At 45.7% G+C, this 14,994-nt stretch overlaps 1 protein-coding gene across 1 annotated transcript in view; it reads left to right on the top strand.

Moving 5' to 3' along the window:
* The window catches only part of TAX1BP3 (Tax1 binding protein 3), a 204,800-nt gene that overhangs the window by 144,706 nt on the left and 45,100 nt on the right, over positions 1-14,994 (top strand). Inside the window, exon 3 of the mRNA XM_078679947.1 lies at positions 7,801-7,878. Coding sequence (XP_078536073.1) covers positions 7,801-7,878 — 78 coding nt within the window. The remainder of the gene's footprint in view (positions 1-7,800; positions 7,879-14,994) is intronic.

Genomic DNA, 14,994 nt, shown 5'->3' with positions numbered 1-14,994 from the left:
CTCATCAGAGAAACGAGGAAAAAAGCGATTGAAGACAGAATCTCCACCCACGCACACAACAGCAAGGAACTCTTCAGCATCATCAAGGAGTTCGCCCAACCGACCAGCGAGTCAACCGAACTCCCTCCCTCACAAGAATTCTGCGACAAACTCAGCACCTTTTTCCACCACAAAATCAAGACCATCTACGACAACTTCTACGAAGACAACCAACACACTGAACCCTCACCAACCACCCCCGACACCCGGAAACCAGCGATTGATGACTGGACAGCCCTCACCACCGAAGACACACTGAAGACAATGAAGTCAATCCACTCAGGGGCCCCCACGGACCCCTGCCCCCACCACATCTTCAACAGAGCCGCCGACACCATCGCACCCATGCTCCGCTACACCATCAACCGCTCCCTGGCGACCGCCTCGTTCCCCGACTACTGGAAACACGCAGAGGTGAACCCCCTCCTAAAGAAACCCTCAGCGGACCCCACCGACCTCAAAAACTACAGACCCATCTCCGTGCTCCCGTTCCCAGCAAAAGTCATCGAGAAAGCCATCAACAGCCAACTCGCCACATTCATTGAAGAACACAACATCCTCGACTCCTCCCAATCCGGCTTCAGAAAAAAACACAGTACGGAAACCGCCCTCCTCGCCGCAACAGACGACATCCGCACCCTACTGGACAAAGGAGAAACAGTAGCCCTCATCCTCCTCGACCTATCAGCGGCGTTCGACACAGTCTCCCATCGCACCCTAATACGCAGACTCTACGACGCAGGAATCCAGGACAAGGCCCTCGACTGGATCTACTCCTTCCTCTCCGGCAGGACGCAGCGGGTCAGACTCCCCCCTTTCCTCTCGGACCCCACACCTACCACCTGCGGAGTCCCCCAGGGCTCCTCCCTCAGCCCGACGCTCTTCAACGTCTACATGGCTCCACTTGCCCCCATCGTCAGAACCTACGGACTCAACATCGTGTCATACGCAGACGACACCCAGCTCATCCTCTCCCTATCCAACGAGCCCAACACCGCCAGACGCAACTTTCGAGAAGGTATGGAAGCCGTCGCCAAATGGATGAAAAACAGCTGCCTACAACTAAACACCAACAAAACAGAAGTACTCATCATGGGCCCAAACCCCGACGCCTGGAGCGACACCTGGTGGACCACCGCCCTCGGAAACCCGCCAACCCCCACAGACCACGCACGCAACCTGGGAATCATCCTGGACTCCGAGCTCAAAATGAATCGCCGGATCAACTCTGTCTCATCTTCCTGCTTCCACACCCTCCGCCTCTTTCGTAAGACCTTCAAATGGATCCCCCTCGAACACCGAAAGACAGTCACTCACGCCCTGGTCACCAGCAGACTCGTCTACGGCAAAGCACTCTACGCCGGAATAAACAAAAACCTCATCCGCAAGCTACAGAACATCCAGAACGCCGCCGCAAGACTGGTCCTCAACCTGCCAAAACACTGCCACATCTCCCAGCACCTGCGCAAACTCCACTGGCTCCCCGTCGAGGCGAGAATCACCTTTAAGATGCTCACCCACGCACACAAGACCCTCCACGGCACCGGACCAGCATACCTGAACAGCCGACTCAAATTCCACGCACCCCAAAGGAACCTACGATCAGCCCAGCTCTCCTACGCCGTGGTCCCCCGCACCAGAAAGACCAGATCGGGAGACCGCTTCTTCTCCTTCCTCTCGGCCAAAGCATGGAACGCCCTTCCGCTCCACCTCAGACAGACAACATCGCTCCCCATCTTCGCAAGAAACCTCAAAACCTGGCTCTTCGACAAACCCCCTCCTTGATGGAATGGAACCTGCACCCCCACCCCTAGCGCCTTGAGACCCTTACGGGTGAGTAGTCGTGCTTTAACAAACCCCTGGTTGATTGATTAACGTTTGGTCCTTTAGTGATATGTGAACCTGAACCTTTGGCTCTTGGAGAAAATAAATTTATCAGAAGTATTTGAAAGTAAAATTGTTTATCGCACAAAGAATACCAAATGGTTTACCTGCAAAAGCCACACCACGAGGACTTTTTGTCCAAAGATTATTCAACTCTGTGCTGTTTGACTGTAAACTGCACATGGGCAGGAAATGAGAATACCAAACAGCGCAAAACAGTCTGTAAACCACTGCCCTGTTTTAACCAACTTACATTTTGTTCACCAAGTTTCACAGAATCTAATATACAGCCCTTACAGAACTTGGTTCCATTGCTATCATATTTCTGTATATTTTGTAAAAAAAGAAATCGCTCGGAGACCTCCTCTGACCCAGATTTGCTAATCATTTGCAAAAAATAAATGTTGTACTTTTTAAAGCTCGTTCTACACTTTTTTGCAATGCAAACTACTTGATTTACAACAAACCACAAAAATGCTATTCCTAAGTAAAGTTCTGCCTTCATGACGAGTTTGTAAATCTGTCCAGCACGTTTTGTGGCTAAAAAGAGAAAAGGAATCTCCGCCCTCCCTTGACCGTTCTGCTCAAGTGGAAAAACTGAGCTGATCCTGTCAAGTGACTGCCAAATTCTTTGCATGTTCCTCAGATGGCACCAGAGTCAGTCAACTCAAGTTCATTAGCACTCGTGCCATTTCGTGTACAGAAAAGGCAAAATGGAAAAATGTACTTCTATATGTAGAGCACATTAAAATAACATAATAGACACTGCTTAAGTAAAACAAGGTTAAAAAAAAGAAACTGGCGGAGAGTGGTGCAGCAAAGCTATGCATCTCCTGGGAGGGCCATCTCTCACGATCTGAACGGGAGTATCTAAGGGCAAGGGACGTGTCAAGATTCTAACTAGATCTATTTTTCCCCTTGCTATGTATTCATTAATATTTTTCTTTTGTTTTTGCTGTCTGTCAATCACACGCAGAACCTTTTTTGTTCTTACTTTACTATGAATTGCAAGTGAACTGTTAGAAATGTCGGCTGCAGATACAAAAAACTGAAATTGAATAGATTAGATTTTTGGAGGGAGAGGAGTGTCTTTGTATTACTTTGGGACCAAAGCTTTTCTGCAGAGTATATTGAGAGAAGTTTTGCATTTCATTGCTATAAAATGTGATTTTTCGCTTGTGCCAGCTCTTTCCATCAAGTCTCACTCCGTGGCTATTGCACTGGAAGGCTGTTTGTTTGTGCTGTTTGCCACAAAAGGACTGTCATGTGATTTTTGAAACTTACATAACCTGTGTTTATTTACATCTTTTCTGTGATAAGGAGTGAATATCTATGGAATTGCAGTTATGGTCCCCCACCTTACCCAAACGCTCCCATAATATATGGTCCTATTGGCGTAGTTGGACCATGGGTGAATTTCCTTGCAGTGATGGCCGTCACTGAGCAGTTTTAGAGGTTCTTAAACCTTAGATCTAAACGTATATTTAATGTTCGATCAGTCTAATAGTTAATGGAGTTTTAAGAATGGCATACATGCACCTAAGAAGTTGGTTATTATAAAAATGAAGTGACCTGTAATGCACCCTCCTGTGACGGATATCCCATTGGCATATATTCTGCCATTGCAATAAGGCGGATGGGATATCCCACCCACAACCTTTCTTATGTGCCTTTTAGTAGGAGTGTAAGCTGTGCTGCTGGCAGGCTTTGCAGCTTAGGGTATTCATTCTAGTGGATACAATTCCTAGATCTTCGTCTCTGAGATTTCGATGTTGCCTAGGATTGTTATGTCCATAGAGGACTTAGATCACAATCTGGCAGATGGCAAAGTTACTAGGCCTATCCGGCGTGGGAAAAGACATTCCATGCGCAAGGCTAACATGGCTTTTGTGGTGGGGCTGGTGGCCTGCGTTTAATGGGCACAGAAAATCCAGCAGCACTGGTACATTTGAAACAAGGTGCGGCAGTCGGAACGTACGAAGAGCACCTCAGAAATTCAACATAAGGCGATGGCCACCACAGAGATAATGTACTCTCACAGGCAGGGTTGGCTACTGTACTGGGGACTTTGTAGCTTGTGCTGAGGCAGGAAGAGAAAGAGAAAGAGAAAGAGACCAGCTAAACGGTCAGAGAGACTTGCAATACCTCCTTGGAGCAACTGCAAGATCAACTGTTCCTGGCCAAGCTAATTTAATTTACTGATAAGTCCACAGTAAAGCGGTATTACATGTATTTCGTGCCTGTAAAATAATGCTACTAGTGGGCCTGCAGCACGGATTGTGCCGTCCACTTAAGTAGCCCTCTTAAACAGGTCTCAAGCATGCCATTGCAACCTGTATGTGTGCAGTTTAACATTTTGCCATGCCTAAACCTTCCTATTTAATACATATAAAGGCACTCCTACCGTAGGCTCTATACAGCCCATAGGGGAGGGTGCAGTGCATCGAAAAAGTGGGGCATGTACTTTTACATATCCTGCTAGTAAAACACTCTTAATTTAGTTTTTCACTACTGCAATGCCTGCCTCTCCCATAGGAGAACATTGGGTTACCTTATTACATTTAATAAGTGACTTTTTAATTGCAAGCAGGTAGGAATATCACATTTGATATCTAAAGAATTATACTTTTAAACCCCTTTTAATGATGAAGTTAGATTCAAAATCCTAATTCTGAAAATGCCTCTTTTAGAATTTTGGCATTTTCTTGTCCCTACCATTTGATGCTCCAGCCAGTATCATTGGTCACATGACTAGGTGTAGCTAGTAGTTGGTCTTTGTGTTTCTCTCAGACAGTGAGACAAAGGGGGAATAGGTGTTAGCAGGATGGGCCGTCTCTGATCTGATGAGGGGGTGGAGTTGTCACCTACAATACCCACAAAGACTGCCTCAGCATACGCAAAAATAGTTTCATTTTAGTCTTTTCAGCCCCCTGACAAGCTGGGGCCAGGTCAGGTGGGCAGGAAATTCCAAATTCCTCTGTAGGTGGGAACCTCCACAACCATCATCTACTTCAAAGCAGACTCCAGGCATAAAAATTGGACCCTCACACCCAACTCTTCAGTACACTGCTGGACCTGTGGATACTACAGAAGGGCTCCCTGATTGCTTGAGGCCTGCCACACTTGCAGTGGACCTGCACCCTTCACCCCAGGCCGGAGTGACTCCAAGGAGCAGCTGACTGACGTCCTCCTCTGAGTTACAGGGACATGACGAGCTCCAGAGGACTCCCTGCATTTGCCCAGCTGATCTGTAGCTAGAAGTGCCTGACTCTGATGGAGGGAATTCCTGATCCACCAAGAGGTGCCACTCAGGCCCTGGACTCTTTGTGTGGCATCAGTTGAGCTCCCCCTCAAAAAAAAAAAGGAGAAAGCCTGTTCGCTCCCAAGTCTTGCGGACTGCCAACATGAAGCTATGGTGAACCCTACTCTTCGCGCTACAGCCACCACTAGGCACCAGCAATGCAAGATTAGCACTTCTCGCTACAGCACCGACAGCCTGCGGCGGCTGCCCATGCAAATCTCCAGCAATGACAGTCCGCAATGCTCAACAGGATATTTTTGTACAGCTATGATCAGCAGAGCTCTCCCTGCTCCTCGCGGCCTCCAAGTGGTGTGGGATTTCTCTTGTGTTGTTTTCACTTTTACTGTTTGAAATGTTTCATAAATACTTGCTGCTTGAGTAGGGTTTCAAACTCCCCTCCCTTCCCTCAACCAGTAACCCAATTTCCTTAAAATTCCCTGCACCTTTGTCTGAGGTGGTGGTGTTCTTTCATTAACTCAGCAAGGCTTTGCTTGGGCACAGTTAAAGGGTACTTTTCAGCCATATCAGCTTTTATGGAGTTTCTGGATCAGCTCTCCCTGTGCAAATCACCCACTGTGACCCATTTTCTCCAAGTTCTCCAAAACCCCTTATGCCTCAATGGGCCCTAAACTTGGTTCTGACTTTTTTGATGTGCTCCCCATTCGAGGCTATGCATAGCAGCCCCCTGTGTCTCTTTACCTTCAAAACAACCTTCTTAAGGGCCATTAAACCGGTCAGGGAGGGTAAGCGAGCTGCAGGAACTTTTTGTGCACCTGCCATTCATTACCTTTTTTCCAGATAAACTGGTGCTGAGAAAACATGCCTTATTCCTGCCAAACATGGTGGCATCCTTCCACGTCTGCAAGACCATCACTTCCAAACCTTCTTTGCTTTGCCTCACCCTCCTAGACCCAAAAAGAGTATTACCATTCTACATTGATCGTACCAAAGAGCACCAGGTGGACGATCAACTCTTCATTGGGTTTGTTAGTGCAAACAAAGGAAAACCTCTGCAGAAATGGACCATCTCCAGATGGATTGTACTCTGCCTTAAGACTTGCTACGCACTGGCCTAGACGCAGCCGCCTAATGGCTTGCAGGCTCATTCCACCAGAGCCAAGGTTGCGACCACTACTTTAGCTCGCAGAGTTCCTGTCCTAGATATGTCCGGCTAGGAAGTTGGTATCTCTGCACACATTTACAAAGCACTATTGCTTGGACATTCGGGTCGGTCATGACTGGCATGTTGCCCTTTTTGTCCTCTTGGACTTACTGTTTTGAATCTGTTTGTAGAACCTCCTTCAGGGAGGTATAGCTTGGGTTTTTATTCTAAGTTAAGGAATTTGCGACTAGAAGTCTCTATCAAATTTACAAATTACTACCTTTGGTAACGCCTTATTTGGTAGAGACTCTAGCTGCAGATTCCTTAACCGATCCTCCCCATTTCTACGAATCAATTTTTCCATCTAGAGTGACCATTGTAGGTACTTAGTGCCTGCAAACTGGTCCATCAGCATTCTTCTGATGCTGAAATGTCAGGGTAAGAATCTGATATCAGTGTGCTGGGGTGGCCCCTATATAGGCACTGCACACATCACTTCTGTCGTGGCAACGTTAACACAGAGCCGATCGATGCCACCTACCGGCAAGCAGAGGAGCTGCTCAAGATTTTCCAGATCCAGTCTGACGCCTGGGGAATATTCTAAGGAAAGGAATTTGAGGCTATACAGTTTCTACTAGATAAGGCCTTACTGAAGGTAAGTAACCCGTTCATCTTGGTGTACACTCATGTACGCTCACTCTTGCACCACTATAGTTGCAACCTTCCATGTCCGTTATACTCGCACACATTGCTGCACCAAGAACACAATGTTTGGTAAAAAGGGTAAACCAGTTTAAACAGACATACTATAAATGGAGCAAAGTAACATCATGTAATCCTCCCCTACAGAAACCCGTTCAGGGAGAAACCGCATTTTTAGGTTTGGAACAGAAATGACTTTGAGAACTTAAAAAAAAAAAAAAATTCAATCTGATTAACTCTCTAGGGAACAACGACCTAAATTGTATGAACAGCGTGCCAAGCTACCCTAGGAGACAAGAGATTTTCAAATTCCACGCAGGATGTACTCCATTGTTCTCTTCTTTATCTCTGGTAGACAGTAAGAAAATAGAGAATTTATATTTGTGCTGTCAACACGTTGTTGAATTGTGTATTATGTATAGACTTGTGACGTAGGTGTTCAAAATCGTTCTTTTAAAAAATATAATCTTCTCATCTTTCATGAGTTTGTCGGTAAATAAGATTATTTTTTATTTTGTGATTGACCTTGGCCTTAAATTAACTGATGTAAAAAGGTGACAGCAGTCTTTTTAATGGTGATTCTATTTAAAATATTGTGTATGCTCATTTTATGTATTCTACTGTAGTAGTTTAACAAACTAATTGTATACATAAACTATAGTTGAAACGTTTGATTGATGCTGCGTTTTGGTTGGTGACCACGTTTGGACCGTCGTGCTAATTTCAATCTTTCAGAATTGATTATTTTTAAAATGAATGTTTCTTTTCACAGGGCATCTATGTGACCCGGGTATCAGAAGGTGGGCCAGCTGAGGTAGCTGGGCTCCAGATGGGAGATAAAATAATGCAGGTACATCTGTATTTTAAAAAAAGGCTTTTTTCAGCGGATTTGGTGAAAAGCTCTATCTATCTGATCAGCTATTTAATCAGCTATCTAATCTCCGATCTGATCGAGTCAGCTATCTAATCAACTATCTAATATATTTATACATCTGAAATTGAATGTTATTTTACCACTAAGGACCATGATTTATTTGATCACGGGATGACTGTTCTGCTTATGGTCATTGTCATTAACTGTGATTCTAGGGTTGATTTTAATGTTGACATTTTCTTGTCTTACACAAACAACAAAACAAACAGAGAGAGAGGGGGGTCATAGGAAAAAAGAGATTAAAGACCTACTACTCGTTCACTTCCCCTGCTACATAATATGACTAACAAACAAGAACCTAGGAGGTCTATGAGCCAAGTATATTGGCCCAACTGACATGTGTTTAACTATGTCAGTGGGTGCCGCAGTCACCAGGAAACAAATTCTAAGGAGCGAGGAAAAAGAGCAAGAAACACATGTGCTGGAAATACGAACTCTAATATCTAGAGCTTACTCAAAAACTGGTCAACAAAATCCAGAACATCTTATGTATGGATAACCATCAAACAAACCAAGTTATCAGTCCTATCATTTGGCCGTCCACACTGTGATTTGGCAGGTCCTTAGATCATCTAGACCCCATGCCACACAGTAAGTTGTTGGTACTGGATCAGGTCCACAGTAAGCTATGAACCACCAATTATTGTCCAGTTTATGATGGTTGAAAAGAAGTGGTGAAAACACAGTGCAACATACCAAAAAGTGGTGAATATATAAAATAGGGTGATATGTCTAAACAGACTCTTTAATAGGAACAAGGCACATCCCCTAGTTAAAAAACAGGAACAGCGCAAACGACAGTATGGAACAAATGACTGGTTCTGCCTACCGGGCAAAACGTCCCTTGGCTTTCATCAGGGCCACTGCTCTAAAATAGTTGCTACTGTTATGAATGTGTGAAACAAATAATACACCAACCTACTAAGTGAAAAGGGTATATATACTAAATGTAGGAACGATACAACCTGTACCTACAGTTATGTACTGATCCTCCTTGTCAATGGATACTCAACGTGATCTAAGGAAAATATATATTATTCATATTAGTGCCAAAATCTTGCATGATTCACAAACACAAATGCTCTCATCATCTCTTAAATGTATTCAAATAATAATAATTGTTGCTCACCCAGAATGACAGGGGACTGGACCTCACCTCACCTGGACCGTGCTCAGGTATACGAGGCCCCGCACTGTGGAACAGATACATGCAAACAGGGGGAAGGCATCAAAACTCCACTCTATATGTAGAATCTAATGGTGCCTAACTGCATACCCTGCTGAAATCATCATATTTGTCCACAACTAAACTCAATGGCAGAGCAAAAAACCCCCAATAACTAGTTGATACCCCATAGACTAGCATTACAAGAACGCCTGTCTTTCATCTCAACAACACATACTTCATCTAAGATCAACAAAGTTGTCTCACTTCAAAGTCATGAACAATACTGTTATATTCACTCCTTTAATCTAAAGTTCATTCTACAGTCCAAATCATCCCTTACAATACTCAAAGTCAATAAACCACTTTGTATGGCAGCTAACAAGACTGGCCATCTAGCCTGATCTCTCACCTCTCCGTCTGTGCCACCAAACTGTCCTGAGGATTGGGGGAGGCACCGAACCGGAGGAGGTGTACGTATAAATACTGTTGCATCAAAAGGGGACTACTTTTCTTTCGCGTTTACCCGTCCCGTAATCGCTCGTTTATTCAGCTTCTTGTTTCGATGGTGTAAAAACCCCAACATCACACAACACCAGCTGTCGTTGTTGCATTAGATAACCTCCTTTTGCTCCCTCGCGCCGTAGGCAACTGCAGAGACCTGAGTAGAAGCAACTAGGATATCTCTGGTAAATGTCTGCAAATGGACGGTTTTGGAGAAGCCCTTCATACCTTCCCATGTGAATAATGTTTCTAGATACCTCTTCTTGAGAGAGCAAAAATGGATGTATAAGCTTTCTGCTGATACAGTTGGACTCAACGATTTGATACCGTGGAATGCTCTATAGTTCCCCCACCATATCACTGTAGCCAGCACCTGAACAGACCTGCGTATACCAGATTCTGAGTAATACACTCCCTAAGACATCTTACGGTGGTTGCCTCAGTGGTGTTAGGAATGCAGACATTTACCAGAGATATCCTAGTTGCTTCTACTCCGGTACCCCCCACACCCCGCACACCCCCTCAATACAAAACCTTAGTTGATCTCGCAATATCACAAACAATACAATTTACCAATTCATTTTGGGATTAAGAATGGACTTTCATCTCAAAGTATCATTAATTGTCCGTTTGCTCAGTGCAGATTATTAGAACATCTACCAGAGACAGTTTGCCAATTAAACAACTTTGCTTAAAGATGTGCCTCTACTTTGCTTTCTCAGAAAGAACAGAGTGAAAGATGTGTGAACACATGTACAATAGTTTTACAATAGGCAAAGAATTCTAAGTTGTTAGTGACTCATTTATTGTGATGAGACAACATGAACAGAATGTAGTATTGTGGTTGGGTTATGTATTCCTTCCTCACCATCCTTGTATAGATAGACTCTAGTTTGGTTTTCCATAATTTCTTTTAGGTAAATGTTCTTCCTTGAGGCAGGTTGGCCATTTCCCCCAGCCACTTCGAGCATAGATCTTGTGAAACAAGTTCCAGTGTATGGAAAGTTGAACAGACCACTTCCTAGAGAACACATTCTTTTAAACCTTCTGCAACCAGTTGTTGCATTGGCTGAATATGAATTTTACTCTCCTACTGGTCATGAACTGAGTGGGTATGTTGTGTTTGTGTGCATACATGCAAAACGGCTCGTGATCTAACACTCTGCATTCTGCTGTGATCTACAGGTCAACGAGTTTGAATTTTAATAACGCAGGCACAGTTTACCATCCTTCTAATCTGGGCAAATTGGGCATCATTGTGCTGGGTAATAGTGAAATATAGTATTTGCAGTCTTTACAAATGGAACACATGTGATTTGAAGCACTATCACTAAACACCAATAAGTTGTTGTTATTATTATTGAAGAGTTAACCCTGGAGTACGTCTCTGGTAGCTGACATGTCATGGATAGAGTTAATACTTTACCCAATGTAATTTTTCGGTGGATTGTTTTTTTCCCCTACAATACAGGAGCCAGCAAAAAGCCATGGCCTTCATGGGCTATCTACACTTAGTGCTCCACAGACCTCCATTTCACTTATCGTGAAGATTCTCCACATCCAGAGTATGCAGCATATTCTGTATACTGCTTCTACTCTGATCCTTCTCATGGGTTAGGCTATTGGATAACATACTAACCTAATCAAAGATAGGCAAGTAGATGGTAATATACCTTGGCAAACCTCAGCCAGGGCATGACTGAGTAAGGCCCTATTGGGTCGGCTGAATTATCAAACTAATGTTACGTGCATATTTTCTTTACTTTGTTTCATATTTGGTCTTTGTGTGTAGTGTAGGGCAAAGGTTTCCCCAAAGATTCACAGCTTAAGGGTGTGGGAGTTTGTTAGTACTTTTGGGGGGCTGGCAGGGTATGGGATGGGTGTGTGTTCTGGCATTAGGGGTCGATAAAGGTGCACGATGGAGGGAGAGGAACAGAACACAGACCCTGGTGGCTAGGAAGGTGTGGTGGAAAATGTTTTATTTAAATGATTAGGTCTCGTGAACAAGTCAAAATGCATGATTCTTTGGATAAAAGTCTGTGTGATAATGGAAAAATTAAACTGCTTTAATATAATGTTAGGGGGTTTTCACTCTGAACGGTACCATGAAATTAATGTCATATCATAAAGATGATTAACTATCTTTTCCCATACCAATGAGTGTTCTCCTTTCCTTACAAGTAATGCTATATGCATGCATGTTTAATTGTCTACATATCCTTACCTCTCAGGACATTGTTTCTTTGTTGCACCTTACCTACCCAGTCCTGAATTGGTATATGGGTTACACTCCTGTCAAGTTTACATGATATGTTAATATGTACATACTCTCCAAACTGAATCAGTTGTTATTTAGTCATAACCAAAATGCATATATTCTGGGACACTTTTAAAGCCTCAATTTGAGGCTTTTTGACTATATATTTCATGAATAAATCTAGTTTAACTGTCTAGGTGAGACAATCGCAACATGACGAGCTTAAATTACAACAAATCCAACACTCCGTTACCTCAACACATTGGAACTACTATAGGTTAAGATGTTCTCTTAATTGCACGCAAGCAAGTCAAATGTCAGAAATAGAAGAAGCAGCCTTGCTAAACCATAGTGTTAAATGGCACCACATAGGATTGTACCCTGTAGTTCTTCCTTATTTTTATCATTCCTCAAAGATAAGCAAGTTGAAAGTAAAAGTTCGAGGCATGTGGGCTGCTAAATTCATATCTATAGCATAGATCGCCGCCTAGTGTTGGGTCCGGATGATTGCACATTGTTGTCCTGGAAGAGTCTTCGAAGTATCACGAGATAGGTGGCTCCTCCCCTGGACTACAGTGTGCATGGGCATCGACTCCATCCCCAGATTGTTTTTTTCCGCCATTGGGTTCGGATGTGATTTCGACGTCTCCTGTTCGAAATCGTGATAGAACTTTTTAAAGGCCAAAAGGCCTTCTTTGCACCGTCGGTATTGTTCGCGTTCGGTCCCGTATATCTTCCAGCTCGTGGAGTCGGATATACGGGGGGTCGTGTGACTCTTCGGTGATCGAGGCCCGGTCGACGCAGCAAGACTTTGACGGCACGGAACGGAGTCCGTTCAAGAAATGTCCCGTGTGTGGATCCAAGTACCCACACATTGACGTCCATCCTGTGTGCAATAAGTGCCTGTCGCCGGACCACGACGAGGCCAGCTGTATGGCCTGTTCAAGATTTCGATCGAAGAAGACGATCAAGCTTCGGCGCGTGGCACGCCTCGAGGCCCAGCGATCGGCTCCGGCACCGGTGGACATCTTTGACGGCCCGAAGCAGACGAGCAAGTGCGTCACCTGCAGATTTCCCCAACACCGGTGGAGGTCGAGTCCGACTACGGAGCGGACGTCCACAGTCAAGACATTGAGGAAATCGTCGAGAAGGTAGGGGACGACGACGAAGCATATGGGGCCATGGAAGATAGCTCGGAGGAAGAGCTATGCCCCGTTCGTACTCTTACAAAGGCTCAGTTCACGGGATCGCCACACGGCCTTACCCAAGACCTTACACCTCAATCCACGGCCCCGCCTTCCGGCCCGGCTACGGACACCTCCGCGGAGCCGCCATTATTGAAATCGAAACCGAAACTGAAACCCTCGGTATCGACGAAAACAAAGATGGCCGAAACGCCATCGAAACCGAAGACGTCTGCTCCACCATCGACGCCGTCGTCTTCGGGGGCCTACAAGCCATTGAAAGCTGTCGACCAGGCAAAGGTGCCGAAGGTGGTCAAGGAGCCAAGCTCGAAGAAGGCCGTTGCGCCGGTGTCAACCAAGGCGGACAAGCCAACATCCAAGAAGGATGTCGAGCCTACATCGGGAAAGTCTGTCGCGCCGAAGACCAAGGGGCCCGTCGAGGCAAAGTCAGTGAAGGGCGCAGAGCCAAGGTCTGGGGTCGTGACACCTAAAGGAAAACCTGTTGATGCCGACGGCTTCGAATCGACAGTCTGCGGCCATGGACAGTGATCGAAGCGCATCGGTCAAGGGTGCTCCTGCGCCTCGACCAGACAAACAGAAGTCATCCACGCTCGGGTCTTCCCCTGGGGGCGGACCGAGGACATCGGTCGGGTCGACGAAACCGTCCGCTTCCTTTACGAAGCAGGTCTCGGACTCCCTCAAGCGCCTTAAGGACAAGGCTTTGGCATCGGAACCGAAGACTCCTTCCGCACCGAAGCCGGCGGACCCACCGAAAACCACCTCGGCGCCGATCCTCTACACGTTACCGCCTAAGGTGGCGCCGAACCTTTGCACCGCGGTCGGTGCCCAAGGACGCTGTCAAAGTCAACTCACCTGGCTGGGACTTTGGGTCATCGACATCCTTTAGTTGAAGAACGGTCGGAGCATTTCATCGATGCCGACACCGGGAAACTCATGCTATACAAGAGGAAAATAACTTCACAGCCTTTAGAGTCGTTTACAATTCCTCTGAAACGAAAGAAGCCTGCACCAGAAACACCAGTACTGGTTGAGCAGATTCTTCCACAGCCTAGGAGGAGTGCAACACCTTCACCCGCATACTCTGATGGGGATGAAGGGGAGCAGGATGAGGAGTACAATTTTCCTGCACATACAGAATCTGATGAGCAACAGGACTCATGGATGGACACAGGTGATCAAGGGGACCAGAAGACGGTCCATGATCCTCAGGTTTATAACGTCAAGCCGTCTCCCACTGAAGATTCTGCGGCATTTAATGCCTTGATTGAAAGGGCAGCTACAAACCATAAAGTGGAAATGCATGCTGACCCCGTGGAGGTGGACTTCCTTTTTGACACTTTCTCTACTGCTGAAAAGACTGTCAAGACTCTCCCAATGTTGAAAGGGGTCCTTAAGCATGCGGCAGACATTTTCAAGGAACCCACGAGATCAAGGGTTGTCAACCCAAGAATAGAGAAGAAATACAGACCGGCACCTGGCGACCCGACCTACATAAGGGGCCAGTTGCCTTTGGACTCTTTGGTGGTCTCTAATGCCCGCAAGAGGGCAAACTCCCAAACCACGGGTGAAGCTCCTCCCCCAGACAAAGAGTCAAAAGTGCTGGAGGCATCTGGGAAGAGGGTAGCAGCTCAGGCGGCCAACATCTGGCGCATCTCAAACACGCAGGCTCTGTTGGCCAGATACGATGTGGCACACTATGACACCCTAGAGCAGCTGTTACAACACCTTCCAGACCAGTTTAAAGAGGGAGCTGAAATACTTATCCAGGAGGGGAAGCTCCTCTCCAACGCTGCTATAAAGTGTGCGCTGGACGTTGCGGACACAGCAGCGAGAGCAATCAACACTAGTGTAATGTTGAGGCGTCAGGCATGGCTCCGCATCTCGGGATTCAAGCTAGAGAT

The sequence above is a fragment of the Lissotriton helveticus genome, chromosome 3_1 (genome assembly GCF_964261635.1).
Source record: "Lissotriton helveticus chromosome 3_1, aLisHel1.1, whole genome shotgun sequence".
Classification (NCBI taxonomy): domain Eukaryota; kingdom Metazoa; phylum Chordata; class Amphibia; order Caudata; family Salamandridae; genus Lissotriton; species Lissotriton helveticus.
The sequence above is the reverse complement of the archived record's forward strand: the minus strand, read 5'-3'. Positions and strand labels throughout refer to the sequence as shown.